The sequence below is a fragment of the Pyrgilauda ruficollis genome, unplaced genomic scaffold (genome assembly GCF_017590135.1).
Source record: "Pyrgilauda ruficollis isolate IOZ18807 unplaced genomic scaffold, ASM1759013v1 scaffold26, whole genome shotgun sequence".
Taxonomy (NCBI): Eukaryota; Metazoa; Chordata; class Aves; order Passeriformes; family Passeridae; genus Pyrgilauda; species Pyrgilauda ruficollis.
The window spans coordinates 2,316,167-2,333,927 of record NW_024523933.1 but is presented as its reverse complement, the minus strand read 5'-3'; the positions used below and the strand labels follow the sequence as shown (position 1 = coordinate 2,333,927).

Below are 17,761 nucleotides of genomic sequence, written 5' to 3'. Positions count from 1 at the left end.
CTTTGGCAAACAAGCTCTGCCTTTCATAGAATGAGAGAAAATCCTGAGCTGGAAGACACCCACAAGGATTAAGTCCAGCTCCTGACCCTGGACAGAACAGCCTCAAGAGTCACACCATGTGCCTGAGAGTATTGTCCCAACATTTCTTGAACTCTGCCAAGCTTGGTGCTGTGACTACTTCCCTGAGGAGCCTGTTCCAGTGTCCAGCCACCTTTGGGTGAAAAACTTTTTCCTGATATCCAGACTAAACCTTCCTGACACAACTTCATGCTATTCTCTAGGGTCCCATCACTAGTCACTAGAGAGAAGTCAGTGCCTGCCCTCCATTTCCCCTCATGAGGAAGTTGTAGACTGTGATGAGGTCTGTCCTTGATCTTATCTTCTTCGAAAAACTATTGACAAGTTGTGGTATTCCAATGTTTTATTCTCAACATGCACTACCTGCCCAGCTAAGGTGCCAAGTGAAGGCTGGGTGAGTTTGATCAGCACCACTTGCCCCAGGCAGAGCTCAGAAACTGCCAAAAGTCTCAAATGCAAGAAGCCAACACCACTAAACAGTGCTGGCTTCTGTGGAAAGGACACCTGAGAAGAGCTTGAGTTTTGCACAGAAAATGACCATTCCTTCCCCCAAAGAAGTAGACATCCTCAAGAGGCAGCTCCCCCCAGTGACTCCAGCTCTTGTAACATGCAACATCCCCTCCCAACTCCCAACACATGAAACACAAGAGGTTGGGAACCACACTTTCAGAGGTCTTTGCACTGTGACGACTTCAGACACTCATTGCCATAAAATATGCCTCAACATGAACCTGAATTAAAGAACAAAGTCTTTCTTTAAGTAACACCAGATATCAGATGCAATTTTTTGTTGTTATTATTCTTAATCAAGCTCTTGTGCTTTTTTTTGTTTGGGTTATTTGGAGGTTTGAGTTGCAGGGGGTGGGGGGTTTATTTAGTTTGGGGGGGTTCTGTTAGTTTGGTTTGTTGGGATTTTTTGGTTTTTGGCTTTTTTTTTGTTTGGGTGGGGGTTTTTTTGTTTGTTTTTTTTTGTTCCTTGGGATTTTTTGGTTTTTGGCTTTTTGTTTGTTTGGGTGGGGTTTTTTTTGTTTGTTTTTTTTTGTTCCGTTTTGTTTTGTTTTGGTTTGGTTTTTTTTTGTTTTTTTTTTTTTTTGTTTTGTTTTTTGTTTTTTTTTGTTTTGTTTTTGTAGCATAAGAACTAGGAAGGAATAATGGAGCTCCCGTGAGCCAGTGGCTGCCCTACAGCATGGAGAATTCAGATGGGAACAGGCAGAAAAGGAACCTGACCAGGACACAGTTTTCTCTCACCAAAAACTTCAAAAAAATACAGGGTAACATTTTTTCATGAGTTTGGGGTATTTTTTACACCTCTTGGGATCTAACAAATACAGCTGCTCATTCCTGTTACTAAAAAGCCCCCAGCTTCAAGGTGGGAGGGATTTTTTTAAGTCTCAGAGTCCATAGAGTTCTCCACTGAAACACAGAAATATGTTAACAAAGCTTTCATTAGCAAAGGGAAAGAGTAACAGTTTACAAAGATATTTTGGCTTGTTCCCTTAAATACATAGTAGCTAGTGTCTGTATGCTTTCATCTCCCCTAATGTCAGGGAGAAGCTGGTACACAAAACCTTACCAAAACATCAGAAGTTCAAGTTCGTAAATATTTGAAAATCTGCCTCATCTTCAAAACTAATTGTTTAATCATTAGGACTCACCAAGTTTCACTATCATGTATACGCCACTTTGTTTCACCAAGACTCACAAAACCTCGGCACATGCCTCATTACCCTAAAAATATCATTACTCTTCCATACAACAACGGAAATGGTTAGTCTTGGCTTTTTAATCCATCTGGATGTAAAGAGCAGAGAAACACAACAGTTCTTCTGAAACACAAACCTCATTTCATAGGGAAATAAATATTTACATCTTCCTTTAACATTATGGAATTCCTAGCATCCTGTTTATCAATACCTTAAGGTTTGCAAATTACTTGCTTTACAGTAAAATGTTTCTCCAAGGGGTAAGTTTAAAAGTTACTTTAAAATAAGAACAGCTTTCACATATCAAAGGACAGCCACACAAATTAGACTGGGCAAGGGGGAAGCTGAGCGTATGTTTTTTCCCCTACACAAACAGTGCACACTACATGCTCACATTACTTTGCTAGAGCTCCCACATGCTACTGGCAGGCAAAGACACAAAACCTTTTGTAGGAATGGTCCAGTATCATATGAAATCTAATAATAATTAAAACAAATCCCCAACTCCTTAAAATAGGATTTTCAAAGTCAACATTACATCACCTTAATGAAGCTTTTTAAAGTAAGCTTTGCCAATTTAAAGAAAGCAATGCAAGAAAGGTATACGTGAGAGAGGAATGCTTTAATTACTTCAACTCACAGCTAGCTCTTACAAAATTGACACATGGGGAAGCCAGGACTGCTGTAATTACCTACATTCACAGAGGACACAAAACTGACACTTGTGGAGGTCATTTACAACACCCTTGCCTTTGGTGCGCTCAGTTCAACATTCTCAATAGATTTTAAGCACTAGATGTCATTGTTTTACACAGGAAACAAAGAAACATGAACTCAGGTCTTGACAAGCTTTTCAAGATGAGTGGTAAAAAGTAACAAACATCCTTTTTCGAATATTTCCTCCTTCCAAAGTTACACTGATAGTGGCTCTGACAACACTAAGTTTCATCTTAAGTGACTAAGCACAAAGAAATAAGCTTAATATGTTAAAATACATCTAAACCAGCACTCTAAAGCTCCTCTTTAAAAGCACACCACGACTCTAAGGGAAACTGTTCAGTATTCCTAACATTTCTCAGCTTCCAAGCCATCAGCCGATGCTGTCCTGGTGATACTCAGGTACCTCCAGGAACAACCTCTCTCCCCATGCTTTAGCACGTACCGCACCGCTGTGACTCGGGGTAATCATACAGAAACACGGATATTTACGTCAAGCGTTATGTGCAGTCACACAATCATGTTTAAAAATAGGAGAGAAGAAAATGAGGTTTAATTTCAGGTTGCTCTCTGTCCTGAACTCTTTCGAGACAGGAAGGAGTGTCTTTAATTCAGACTGTCTCGGAGCAAGCGCTACAGAAGTAATTTACAAGATGGCAAGAAATTATAAGCCTTAACGACAGGAGGGCAACCAAGCCAGCCTTTAATTTGAATTGCGAGGAGGGGACGGTGGCGATATTGCACAGACAGATTTCTGCAAGTTGCCACGATACTTCCTAAAAATAGCAGTCCTCAGCTGCCGACAAAGAACCAAGGTTTGGGGCCGCGTCCCGGGAGCTGCTGCGGGACGGCGGGGCAGCCCCGCGGGAGCGCGCTGCGCGCTCCGCCGTGCGGGGCTGCGGCGGGACCCCGGCCCCGGGCAGGGACCGGGGGTAACGAGGGGCAGGCACCAGGCAGCACCAAGAGACGCCTCACCTCCAGCCACCGCCGGGCTTCGGCGAACGCCTCCTGGAAGTCGTACTCGGCGTCCTCTCTCCCGTCCATGGCCAGCAGCGAGCGAGCGGGGGGCGGCCGGCGCTCGGCGGGGCGGGGGCGCGGCAGCGGCCGCTGTCATTCAGCCGCCTCCTTTTAACGCTGCCCGCGCCGTCTCCTCCCCCTCCGCCTCCTCCCCGCGGAACTCCCCCTCCCGGGAGCTCGCTGGCGCTCCGCGGCCGCAGGAATCCGAAGAGCCGCGGGCCGTGTGGCAGCGCCGGGACCCCCGGGGCAGCCGGACGCCGGGAGGGGCCGCAGCCCCGCGGCGGTGGCGGCTCCCTCCCGCCGGGACGCGGCGCCCCTCGCGCTCCCGGCCGCTGGAGGCTGCCCCCGGCGGCTCCCGCCCCGGCGCATACCAGGAATAGCTGGGGACAATCGCACCTTTCAGGGCCGGCCCCGCCGCCCCGGCCCCCGCCACCTGCCGCCCCGCCCGGCCGGGACTGCCCAGCGCGACGCCGCCTCCCTCCGTCCCTCTCTCCGTCCCTCCGGCGAGGCCGCGGGAGCCCGGGCCGCTTCCCTCACCTCCGCACCGATGGGGCTTCCCCGGCCAGCCACAGGCAGAGCCGCGATCCCGGGGAAGCGGCTTCACACTCTGCAGCGTTGTCCCGTCTGGGAACGAAGTTAGGAGCCTTTTCCCCAGCTACGGGAGACATGAGAGACCCACACTGTTTCGAGAGCTTTTCCTACAAAGTGACCGAGGCGGAGGTGCCCTGGCTGAGCTGGAGCCACACGGCTCGGCTTCCATGCTTCCCTCCCCAGCTCTGCTGGCATCAACTCTGGTTTAGCTCCCGCTACCCACACTAGTGCCCATTGCTCTGGCTCATTCGTGTCCCTGTGCCCGGCTCACTGCAGCAGATTTTTTGCGACTCTTCCATTCCACACGCTCTCCCAGGCTCCTCTAGAGCTAAAGCCCGGTCTCAGTACGGCTCGACTGTGGACCTGGGTGGGAGCTGCGCTGCGCTCTGCCCACTGCGGTGACCACAAACGTGGGGCAGGTTGGGATCACGCTGTGCTGCCGCAAACCGAAGCACGGGAGGCAGGAGGGAGGTGGTTTGCTGGCTGAACACAGTGAAATCCTTTCTTCCAGTACTGAGGTGGTCAGGTGCTAAGCAGAAAAGTTAAGTATCAGTGAAAAGAGCAATTTCCTGAAATGCTAATCCACGGCACTAAGTTGTTGTGTTTTGGCTTTGGTTTATTTGGGATTTTTGGCGTACTAGATTTCATTTTGACATTGTATTTAAGTTCTCTACTCCTGCCTGAAAGGAGGCTGTGGTGAGGTGGAGCTCAATCTCTTCTCCCAGGTAACAAGCAACAGGACGAGAGGAAATGACCTCAAGTGTTGCACCAGAGGAGGTTTTGATTGCATATAAGGAAAAATTTCTTCAATGCAAGCACGGTCAGGCATTGGCACTAGCTGCCCAGGGATGTACGGGAATCACAATCCCTGGAAGTGTTCAAAATGTGTGCATGTGCTACTTGGGGACATGGTTTAGTGGTGAATATGGCAATGTTAGTTTAACACTGCGCTCGATGATCTTAGAGGTGTTTGCCAACCTTCACGATTCCATGATCTTCTCCTACTTGAACTTTTTTGTAGTATTTTTTCTTTCCATGTCTTCTCTGTAAGTAAAACTGAGTTGCTGCACACATCTTTTGCTTTTATAGCCCATGACAGAACAGATGTAATTTTTAAAGGACTACTGAGAAAAGATAACTTAAAGCTTTTGTATTGCATACAAATTCACTTGTCCTGAGATGTTGACTTGGGAACACATCTGTTTTATAAAAAACCTTCTCAGAATGGTGAAGAAGAATTTTAGGAGATCAACAAGCCAAGAAGCTATGAGCCATCAGTTTCTGCAGTATATGGAAATCAGTGTTGCTGGTGTTAGACTCAGGAAGGAAAATGCAGTGTCTCTGCCTGAAATAAGTTCCATGGGAGATATTTGACCTTTATTAAAGTTACAAATGTATAGAAGTTATGTAGTTAGCTCCTCACCGTGGTATGATTTGAGACATCTATGCTATGGAGCCAGCAAGGAATAATATGATAAGCAAAGCTGTAATTTCGAGGGGTTTTTTCTTACCCTTTTTTCCTGTTCCAAGCCAGATCAGCCACAAGACTAAATAGAAATGAAGAATCTGCATTTTTCTTCAGTGGGAAGCCTGAACATCAGAAAACAACCCTCTCATCTCACTATTTAACATCCATGATTACAAAGGTTAAAAATGTCTAAATAAACATGTATCAGCTGCCGCTGCTGGCTAACATCAGTTTGCATTACCTGAGGTTACCAAACATTTTTCTGGAGAACAACAGCAGCCTTTCTCCAGTTTTTAAGGACTTTCACTTCATCTAAGAATACAGTGCTTGTCCCTAAGTAGGAGAAAATAACTAAGAATTCTGTAAAACAGGCTTCAAAAGAGGTCGTGTTAAAAAAAAAAAAAATCACATTTCTCATTTCTGGTTGCTTTATTTCACTTCATAACAAATCAAATAACTTTTCTTACAAATGAAGCATTTAATGTTTTAGATCAAGTAATTAAAGTAATTTGAGTAATCATGTAATTTGATTAAGTGTTTAAGTAAACTGCATGGATCATAGCAACTTTCAAGTCGAAGATCCTCACTAAAAAAGTTTCAACAAGTAAATCTCATCCTCAAAGTCAATTTCAAATCAACTGTCACAGATAATTTATCTATGTAAGCCTGAGCAACCAAAATATTTTTATTATTCCTTTGCACTAAACATGTAAGTCACCAGAGTCCTAGATTAGAGAAAGGTTACATATACCAGAAATGACTGCTAATTGTTGCTGTCAAAAGTAGCAAATGTAATATTGTTCTACTAGACAAAAATAAACCCTTTCAATGTGTGTGCTCCTAGGGATAAGTCAAGCAACAGCTTACGTCATAGTCTTTTCAAGGAGAGTTCTACAAATATTTGACACAATAATATTTTCTACCAAGGCAGGCTTCTTTCTTTAAGGAAAGATGGTATTTATTTTCTAAGTGTGGGCTGTTAAGTCTCTTTATTTTCCAAAACATACATTTCAATGTCAGAAAACAACTTTCTTCTTCTTCCCTTAACTGAATCATGCAGCCATGAGAAAGGAAAGGCATTGTACTGGTTAGAAAATCATGATTTTTTAACAAAATGTCTGTAAAGAACATAGGAAAACTTGCACCAATATACTTAAAAAGCTTGAACAATCCTGAGTGCTTAATAGCACATCAGCTCCACTCAGCTAAAATTAATGCAAGCGCAGAGCATGCATCACCTCCTCACTCCTACACACACCATTTCCATAAAATGGTGTGAACAGCCAGCCCAGACTGCAGAGGCTGAAGAGGGATTTCCTGGCACCGCGTGCCCATGGCCAAGCCACAGTCCTCCACACAAAGGTGTCGAGGCTCTGGCAGGGCTGCACAAGTTAGAAAATACAGTGTTATTTTCCCACAGAGCTTGAGCTAATAAGCAGAGATTGTACAGCTCAGGCGACGATGCAGACATTGGGGCGTCGCAGAGCCAAAAGCGCCATGGGGTCTGCAGGGTTTGTCAGCCTCTAAGCGGGACCTTGCTCGACTTCACAAGTCAGCCAAGTGTTCATACTTCACTTTTTTTATCCATGTTATACAGGTTATGTCAATAACAAAGATATTCCAGCAGCTTGTAGACCCCTTTACTTCCTGTGCTTCTCGAGACAGTGCCAAAGCCTGTGCCAAAGCATGGTCTCACAAGCTCTGCAAGGCTGTTACACTGTACATGTTGGGTAAGATGAATTTCTGCAGTGCAGTCTTTCACAGTTTCTACCAAGAGATCATGCAGTGAGCAGATACAGTTCAGCATAAAAACTAGTGCCTTGCTCTTCCTTTGGCATCTCAAAATGTACCATCTTACATATTAATAAACCAGAAATTAACACGGCAAATAAAAGAGCAGAAAAAAGAGCAAAAAAACTTTACCCTGCAGAACAACTGATTTGAAGACTATGTAGATTCTAAGCAAAACTACAATATTGCCAAAATAATAAGAATTCTTATTTATAGGTTTTTACTTAAGATTCAAGATGTATTTTTCAGCATGACCACAGAAAATCCCACCCCAAATTTACTATTCTAACCTTATTATCTTTGTCATGAATTTGTCTAGTCAGTCCTTGTATCCAACAAGGAGCTCCACTTCTGAAGGGATTTTGCAATAAACAGCTGCACAAAAAGAGAGACACACCATTGATTACTTAAACCCACTGAAATATTTTGAACACTGAAGATCATATATGATGAGACCATTTCTCTAAAGTAGACGATGTAGCTTGTTTAACAGCTTTGAACTGCACTTCCTCTCTTTCCTCACCCTCTCCCCTATCCTAAAAAGGCCTTATCTTTATTAACTATGCCTTACTTTGAAAGGCAATCCTCCAAGTCACCATTAGCTTAAAATATGCAATATCCTAATTCAGTGGTGACAACCTTTATTTGATTTTGCTGATATTAGCAAGAAGGCAACACAGCTGGTTTGGTTACTAAAGCCTCTGATTTTTATTTAAAAGCAAGTTTCAGGGCTTTACTAATGAGCATGGCAACATAAAGCAAGTCTTAATGATACATTTTATTGGGGTGAAAAAGCAAAAGCTTCAGAAATAGAAGCTCATTAGTGTTATTCTTCTCCTTTGCTTTTCCAACCCGCTCACTTATAGAAAACAGACTATTGTTGTTACTGGACTCTCCAGGTGATGTGTTTTAGACAGACATGCCAACTTTTTCTTTAGAGTGCAAGAGATGTTCCTAAGTGATAAGACAGACTCCCAGGCCTTTTTCTTTTCTATAGAGAAGGAAAACTCTGCCAGAGTGCTTCTGGCATAACCCCATTCATTTTTCCTGCAATGACAATTGACAGAGAATGAAAGCACCCTCTGGGACACGGAGGGTTCCGTTTCCTATGGCAGCAGGTTTGATTGGAAGCAAACCTAAATTATTCCACTTCAAAGGAGTGAATATGGAATAATTTTCTGGAATGTGAAAAACACACACATTAACCCAAACCAATCTTCACAAGAATCCTAAAGCGTTAAGATTGCTTAGCTAAAAAAACCAAACCCAAACCCAAAACCAAACAAGAAGATCAAACTTAAAACAACCACTATGTTACTGATTCAGGTATAGAAATTGGTCAACAGTACCTAAAGATCAGTGGGTGGAGTGGGAGGGATGGCACAGGGGAAGGCTATCAGATAGCATTCAGTAATGCCACCAGACAAACTTACAACAGATATTCCAGAAGGGGACAAAAGTATATGACTATCGTGGCTGCCTTAAAATCTCCAGTCTGTTTCTTGTTGCTAAACAAAACTTCATTACAACAATCATCCCTTTTCTATCATTTATTTCAGATAGGTGAGGTACTTCACATTGCTGTATTCACCTGTGTGTGCCCTCCACAGTCCTACCACATGAATTTCTTAATGTGCTTTTTCGGGGGGAAAAATCCCTGTAATTTTCCCACATATATAAATAGCAAACACTGGTTTAACTAAAGTTTTTTGACAATATATTAACATTATTAGACTTGAGAAACAAAGTGAAGTTTTATTCAAAATGTAAACATTGAGATAATTTTAAAATGTTAGTGCTCACCAACAATAAGAATAGTCCTTTTTCTGCCTATTTTCTTCCACATATTTATTTATAAATAATGCACTGAAAAAATGTTTTTGTCACGTGAGTCACCTGAAGAAGTTCTTATAGTATTCTTGCACCATTATAAATATAAGATGGAGATAGCCTCATACTCCAAGATTTCAGCCATCACCATACCACATACTCCACTCAGAATGTTACTTGTGCATGATACAAATGATAATCCTGCTCTGAAGCAGCTCATCATTATTACAAGGAAATATCACAGACAGTAAGTCCCAAAACTTTTAAGGGAGTGGAAGGGAAAAAACCCACCAAGATAAAAATCTTGCACAAAATGCATGCCTGTATAGAAATACCCAAAGTTGCTGTAGGAACAAGCAGCAAAATATAGCAAGGACAAATGCAAAGTTTATTCCACGTATGCTACAATTAGTCAAGATGTTAGGAAGTATCAAAATTTGTACTATTAACATATGGCAACAGTTTTATTCTTACAATACATTGCAGTAGAGTTGCCTCGCTGGAAAAGGCTTTTAAGCTGCAGACAGAGCAATTGCATTAAATCTTAATTCTTCTGGGTCACGTTCCATAAATTTCTTGCAAACTTCTATTGCATCCTAGGGGGAAAAAAAAGTACAAAGAAAACGAAAATGAAAAACAGTATAAATCATATTTGTTATAAAAAAACCAAACAAAACACAACTGAAATACGAAGATATGCTTTATCCAAACTATGCTCAAAATGGATTTTTCTATAAAGGTTTACTAAATAGTGTGACAAACCTACATAACTGGTATTTCTGATGTGAGTTACCACTACTCAAGATTGCTTAGTGCTCATATGGGCAGTCTAATAGAGAACATTTTTTATGAAGGACCTTAGCAATTATGATTTTTGTTACTGAATATTACTTAGTGCAGCAAATGTGTTGCTTTTCTGACTTTCTAAATGCATCTCTGAAGTTTGCCTTAACTAGTACTCCTGCCTTCAGAAATTTTTCCTTTGTTTCAAGATGAATCTAAGCTGGGTGGGGTAATTGAAAGATTTTAAGTAATTCCTTCATCTAGCTTTAGGGTGCAATCTGGAGAACACATGTTATCAGCAAAACAGGAAAAAGACTCATACGGAGTAAGGAAAGCTTTATCCAATTTCTTCCCCTGTCCAAGCAAGCACAAATGATTTGCAAACTTTACAGACATTAGTCTATGCTTCTAAACTATAAAATAATTTTGTACTTTGTTTGTTTTACTTTCTCTGTTTTCTTCCTTTTGTAATGCTAATCCAATCTGGATATCATAAAACTCAGTTCTATGCATTGCCTTCTCTCAACTTCAACTTTGCATCATTCTGTGGGGATGACAGTTTATCCTCCCAACTCAGTGTATCCCTTTCCAATTAATTTCTCAGCTCATGACACAAAGAAGCACCCAAAAGAAGCTGTGAAAATAGAGAAGAATGATTATTAGCAAGGGTGAGAAAGGAAATCAATTTCTGTCTAGTGTGACACCTATCAAACTATAAACCAAAGGAAAGAGAATGAAAAATTGTAAGTTTTCAATCTGCTACCTTCTTGTTAGATGTACTAATTGAAAGGAGCAGGAGTATATGAAAATCTAAGCACAGAAGATAAGTCAGTCTGATCTTGTAGTCAACCCTTATGATATTTGTTACGATACTCTGTCATCCACAGCCACAATGTAAGTGTTCCAAAGTATCTCTTTTCAAACCTCATTTGGCCTCACCATCCCACTTGCTCTACTCCTCATCCAACTATAAATACAGCTAGACTTGTATAGGTATTTTCATGTATCTATTTTATAAATTTTATAGAAATACAGCAAGAATTTAATATAACACCGTTTGAGAAGGTTCCCTATGCCTACCTCTAAAAAAGAATCGTCACTGGTTTCCCCATGGTTTATTGGAAATGGCTTGCGCCCATCTGTTGAAAGACAAAGTGGATTGAATAACACATTTATAAAATTATAAAAGTTTCATTTTTCCAGTGAAAACTATTTAAACACATCTTTTGTACTTCACTTTCCAAAATGTTATCTCATTTTTCATAAAGTTCACACACGCAGCTAGCTGCTCCCTGGTCTCTCCACTGCTGACTACTTCTACCAGTATCATTATATACAGTCTGTTGCTTTTAAAAAATAATCCAATCAAAATTATGAAATATTTTTCAATATTTAATTTGAAAGCTTCAAAGCTGTAAGTTGCTGTTGGTTTAGTGCTGGTATAGTACTTCAGGTTTTCAAGTAGAGTAGAAAAATTTCAGCTACACTTGATGGATTTACACAGACAGACAGCTGTATGTCTGTGGTGTTTGACAGCTGTGATCAGGGACTCCACAACAGACCAGAGTAGCAAACCCACCATTCTGAAGAGTCTGGCATCACTGAAAATACTTCTGTCAATTAAAATAAATTAGCAAACAAACCCAACAGCTCTAAGTATTTTCACAGCATTTAAACAGGATTGCTATGGTTATTTTTCTTTTATAGTTTTTTTTTTTCTTGTATTTCCAATAGAATAATGCTTGTCATTCTCATTAAAAAGAATTTCATTCATATAAATGCTTCAGGTTACTTGCAACGAGTTAACAGTATGAAAACTTATGTCAGGGTATCTTAAGTATTTGCTAAACCAAAATCACTTTTGGCTCTGTCTTCCCTGTAGAAGACTTTTCCCTCCCCAAAGATGCCACCAAAGTTGACAACACTTCCAAACTACATTTTCCATAACTAAAAATAGATTTGGTGTTAGAAAACATTTGGATTTATATGAACAAGATGTTGTTCATTACTGTAACTACCATGGTTGAAGATACAAGGCAAAACCCTCAGAAAATGCCAGGGAAACAGAACTGAATACCCTGCACTGTTGCAAGCTAAGTTTACCTTAATTTTGGGGCTTTTTAATGTCCATATTGGCAGAACAACATTTTAATTTCATGTGTCTATAAATAATGTGTTTTCTATGACAGAAACATCATATTCATCTAATATCCATGCGCTTCCTTAGCATTTTCTGCATGCCAAAGACCACATGCTGCCCACACTGTCTGAAGCCAGTGAATCAATTGAAAAACCTTCAATTTTTCTACTTTTACGTTGGGGGTTTTTTGCTTCCTTCCCTGGTACAGAGAGAAGTTATTTTAATAACAAAAGAAATAGTACTGTTGACATTCCACTGTACAGCAGAGCTAAATGCCTCTTCTCCTTCTAATTTTTTATTTTTAGGAAAAATTCAAATGGGACTTCTCTCACATCTTACCTACAGAAAATGCGTAAACATGGTCATCATAGTATGCAGTCTGCTTTTTAAACAGCATAAGTTAATGGACAAGGAAAATGTATCACAGAAATAGTAGCACACAACCAAAAAAAAAAAAATGAAAGTCATCCCTTATGCCTTGAAATTTAGAGCCATAAAATATTTATTGCATCCTACAGTACTTGCCTTTTTGATCTAGTCCACTGACATATGCAGCATCATAAAATACAAAAAATGTGTGCCTATTGGTTATGACTTATCCCTGGTAATACCCCTTAGATCAACTTAATACTAACATGAGCTATTCTTATATATTGCTTATGCCCATGTTGTGATTATTTATCATCTGTTAACGGCATTGCTTAATTACATGCTGATTTTCTAAAGATGAAAGTCTTATCACCATAAAATACTGTAAAAATTATGTTAGGAAAGATCAGTGACTTGCAGCTTTTAAATGCTCATCTGCTTGCTGGATTTGTGAGAAGTCTTCTGGAAAACCTAGTTGCCCAGCAACATATTTAAGATTGGAGTCATTAGAGAATATCTGAGCAAAACTAAGTGCTACACAATCTGAAGAGAGAAAAAATAGCTGTATTTCAAAAAATAAGGAGTACTGTTGCACAGTTAACTGTCTACTGAACACAAAAAGTAGAGGAAAAAATACCAGACTATTACAAACAAGTTGCACAGTGTTAATATCTCTTAGCACCCTGACTACATAATTTGAGTTTAAACATTATCACACTGCTTAATAATATAGCTAACATTTCTGAAGTGGCACACAGTTAATTTAATACTTCCACAAGCAGTTCAGGAACATAAATGTAACAAATGTCCTGGGAAATTTTGAGGTTTTATCCATTTTTCTTGCTTCTTGTCCTTTTAAATGCCCATAGAAGTTTGGATGCAGTCTAGTATTCTGTACCATTTTATCTTAATAGGATAGAGTTGAGGGAAGGAAAACAAACAAAAAACCCCTAATAAACAAACAAACAACCCCCCCCAAAAAAAATCCCCAAAAAACCAAGAAGAAGGCTGCAGTTGTTTGAAAGAAATCTCCAAACCCCTAAGACGCAGCTGAAAAGAACCTAAGCCCTACATAACATCAAGAAATCTCTGAAACTTTGACAGCTAACAGCATCACTACTTGCATTTGTTTCTAACAAATGAAGAGAACGGATAAAAAGTGTTCTTACCCAATTCATAGAGATGACCACCTACATTAACTAATGCAATAAAGTGAAGATCTACTTTTTCATCTATACTTGGCGCCTGCAAGACAAAACAAGACAAAAAGAAATTGTGCTTATTAAACTCTTATTGCTAAAGGATTAATGAGCACGTATCATCATCATATGCAAAATACCTGGAGACAAGAAATCACTATTGGGAAGCACATTCTGGATCTATACAGAATGGCAGAAGTCAAGAGAGGAACATTTTGGAATACAAAGAAACTGTCTGCAATGCATATATCAGTAAAAACCCATGCAGTAAAGTATCTGAAAGTATTTCTGATTATAGCTCTACATAAAAGCTCTAGTTTTCATTACTGAATTAGAAGTAAAATCAGCTCAAATACATAAATATCAAAAATAGACTTTCATATAAATAACAAATCCTTCACTAACCTATCTTCCATAACAAAGTGATGCAGGACTCAACTCTGAAACTGTAATATTTTAGTACTAAAAATATTCACTGGTCAAAATAATTTTTTCCTCATAAGCCAACCCCAGTTAACGAGTTTCCTCTTCACAGTCAGTCAAAACAAACACATCTTAGGTGGCGAGGAAAGATAATAACTAGAAGTGCCCAGACTGAATTTTCCAAGTGGCATCATACTCATCATACCCAGAAAGGACTCAAGTGCAGTGACAGCACCAAGTGACACGACATAAAAAATGTTTACAGTTAGTAAACATCTACCTAGCTCAGTACTGTGCGGGCAACTACAGCAAGCAGCAAAAGCTTTTGCAGGAGTTTGTGGGCATGTAGAGCATGGTGCTCCACCAACACACAGTCCCAGCACCCGCTGAGCAGTGGTGTTGGAACCTGTGAGTCAGAAGATCTATCATCACTTCTGAGCCAAAAGCTCTATCGCCACTGTTGTGTTCCATAGCAACTGATGGCGTTAATTCCTTATCAGTCTGTCCAGTCTGCATCTGAACAAAATTTAAGATGATACTGTTTTGAGCAAATGGGAAAAAGGACTTCAGGTTTTCTTCATTATCAAGAACCTGACTGTGTGAAAATGTATTTCATGTAATTTTCTTTCATCTTTTAATTACTGCTAGGCTTACATGAATTTTCTAAAAGACTCCAAAAATGTAAAAACTTGCTAAAAACAGATTAGAGTGTAAAATAAGTTGTAGAACCTCAAAGTCATACCATCTTTTAAAGACTGGGTTCAAAATTTCCTTTTTGGTGATGGCCATGAAAAAACTTTTTTTAAAAGATGACATAAATTGAAGAAATTTGGCAAACAACCAGAGCAACAGAGTGAAGGACAAGAAGTTACTACAAGTCCTTCAAATACATAAGAAGGCCAAAGAACACAGCTTTGTGGAGGAACTGCCAACAGCTTACAGAAATTCTCTGCAGCAAGCTCAAAGATAAGAAAAAAAGAGAAAGAAAACAAAAAAACACACATCTTCCCCTCACTCTCATTTAAGATTTATTTCCATGACCTGTTAGAAATGTGAAAGGCACAAACACCCTGTTTCATCATTGTTTCAGAGAGCCTAGAATGCAGAAAAGGCATTCTGGCCACTGAAGATGAGGCACCTGTCAAAGGGGCAAGAGGATCTTTCCACCAGAAATTCAAGCAGTCTAAGTGAAATGGCCTTAGATAATTTTGTTTCACAGAAGGCCAAAGAGAGCCAGGACTTAGCAAAACCAAACAACCCCAAGAACTTGACTACTTCAGATGCAAACTTCAAAGGACCACACGTTTCCATAAAACCACACAAGACAGCAGGTAACATTCAATGGCATCTTGTTGTTATTGCTATTGACCACCCAACTTTTTACAGACACCTAAACTGTAGTGCTACAAAAGTGTGCAAGTAGACAAGGCTGAGCATGCTTGTCAAATCCCACATTGTCACCTAATTCCCTTCATAGACATATCACTTCACAGCTGTTCAGTTATCAATCAAACATAAAAACTAAGAAATCTGGGTTTAAGAAATTTCAGGATTGGGGGAAGACCACTGCCAGTTAGTGTCACTTTAGGAAAGAGGTGGCTTAACAATTTAAAGCCTACATCTAAACATACTCTACCTGGGCTCAAGGTGACATGAAGTAGAAGAGTAAATCACTATTTTAGAGGACTTTGAGATGTTCAGGAGTTGATTTTTACCACATTTAGACAAAAGATATAGTTGCCCTTTTGACCATTTTAGGTGTTAAGTTCTTTGTCAAATTCTAATAAACACCCTTTCTCTAGAGAGACACCACTGGCATGCTTGGAATGCTGAGTCTATATATAGAAAGAAGATGAATAAATAAGCCATCAAAAAAAGTATGATTGACTTTTCATAAAGTTTACTTAGAGACAGACTCTATAGAATCCTGCTGAGTTTTTGTACAAGACTAATCTAAATAATATGCTTTCATTGTGCTATTGCCATAAACTGTGAGAAATGTTGTGTTTTTACATTTTTAATTCCCCAGCCTCAGAGAGAATGAAAATGCCATGCCATTATTAAGTTTTCTACCATATGTTCTAATGTAGGCAGTCTCCTTCCATTAAGATTTCTTTTCATCTAATCTAGATAGCAGTGAAGTTGATTTTTACATTTCTTCAAAAATTAGGATTTCAATAATTTTTGACAGAAAAAATATTTGCATAATCATAAGCACAGTGAAACAATAGGGTCTGAATAGTAACGATGACCTAAAACTTTGTATTATAAAAATCTGTTGCTTATAACTTAAGCAAACAAGCAACTGGATTAATCTTTCCCAATGCGATGAATCTGATTCAAAATCCCTCCACCCTCCCCTCCTTAGGGAAAAAGTCCCCAACACATCCATATGTGTGCAAGCACACTCACACACACACACACACACACACACAGACAGACACCACATGAAAAGCCTAGTTGGGCCAATTTCCATTTCACTGGGAAGTCCTAGAAATTCTAACACTTGAACCAGAAGACTTTAAATTTCAAAGGAATGGAAAAAAGTGGGAATGTCAGCTCCAGGGAGATGTTTTTTGTGGTCTCCTCAAAAAGCTACACCTTTGGCCAAGTTTTCAAGTTTCTAATAAAGTGTCTATGTGAATGCTTAAAAGAACAAGGAGCATAGCTTTAAGAAGTATTCCTGCACATTCATCATGAAGTAGTATTGCTTAGAACAGTTACAGAGGATTTTCTCTTGACTGCCTTTCTTGTCAAAGACCACAGTAACACAGACACCAAGCAAGTGTTCAGATGATCTGTTCCTCTAGATTTTTTCACTTAAAAGCCCAGTCAGTGTGCAAAAGGAAAAAGCACATTTGAAGGACCACATGTGTGTATGAACCACAAGGAGAAAGATATGGAAGTCTAAATAATGTGATTGTCTAATCAGGATTTGGAACTAACCTATGGGATTCAAGACTCATTTTTCAAGTATTCTGAAGAGTTGTCATGCTGAGTACTTGAAATTTCTACTTCTCTCCTATCCAGGAAAGACAGAAAGAGGACGACTACCAGCACTTTGAGTAGCTTACAAAGCTTACGTTATAGTTGCAATCATAGTATAAGAAGTAAGTTTTGGTAATTTGGGTCAGTAGACATAATTTTTCAAATTTATTTCTCCAAACTAAAAACATGCTGAAAAAAAAACAACCCAGAAGACTCAAAACTGATTTAAAAAAGAAAAATATAAGAAGTTCAGTGCTCAAAATTATGGTTCTGAGAACACAATCTCAAATGTAACTTTTTCCCAAAGAACTGATAATACAGAATATTTTCATGAATACTCAGTTGCACACAAAAAAGAGACAGCCAAGGTTATCTGCCCTCTAATTTTGGATACCAAATTAAAAGCACTTAAATATCAGAGTCCCTGTTTTTCAGAGGATTTGACTGCCTTCTCTGGTAACTTGGACATTCAAATTGAATACTAAACAAGTGCTTTATGAGAAATCAATTTGAATTGACTTGTCTCAGGTCAATACCCATTAGTTCATGCTATTGAAACAGAACCTCTACATTTCTTCCTGTCTTCACTAGCAGGTATCAAATCTGTAATTAAAACTGCATTTCCCAAAGTTTTTACAATATAAATTATAATCCTTTCTATACC

General features: G+C 39.6%; 1 protein-coding gene across 3 annotated transcripts in view; it reads right to left on the bottom strand.

The window, feature by feature from the left end:
• Window positions 1-9,094: 9,094 nt before the first annotated feature.
• The window catches only part of UCHL3 (ubiquitin C-terminal hydrolase L3), a 43,452-nt gene continuing 34,785 nt past the window's right edge, over window positions 9,095-17,761 (bottom strand). For all 3 annotated transcript variants that reach the window (XM_041471273.1, XM_041471271.1, XM_041471272.1), the window contains 3 exons: window positions 13,657-13,732; window positions 11,059-11,117; window positions 9,095-9,791 (listed from right to left, as the gene is read on the bottom strand). In XM_041471273.1, coding sequence (XP_041327207.1) covers window positions 9,708-9,791; window positions 11,059-11,117; window positions 13,657-13,732 — 219 coding nt within the window. In that variant the 3' untranslated portion in view covers window positions 9,095-9,707. The remainder of the gene's footprint in view (window positions 9,792-11,058; window positions 11,118-13,656; window positions 13,733-17,761) is intronic.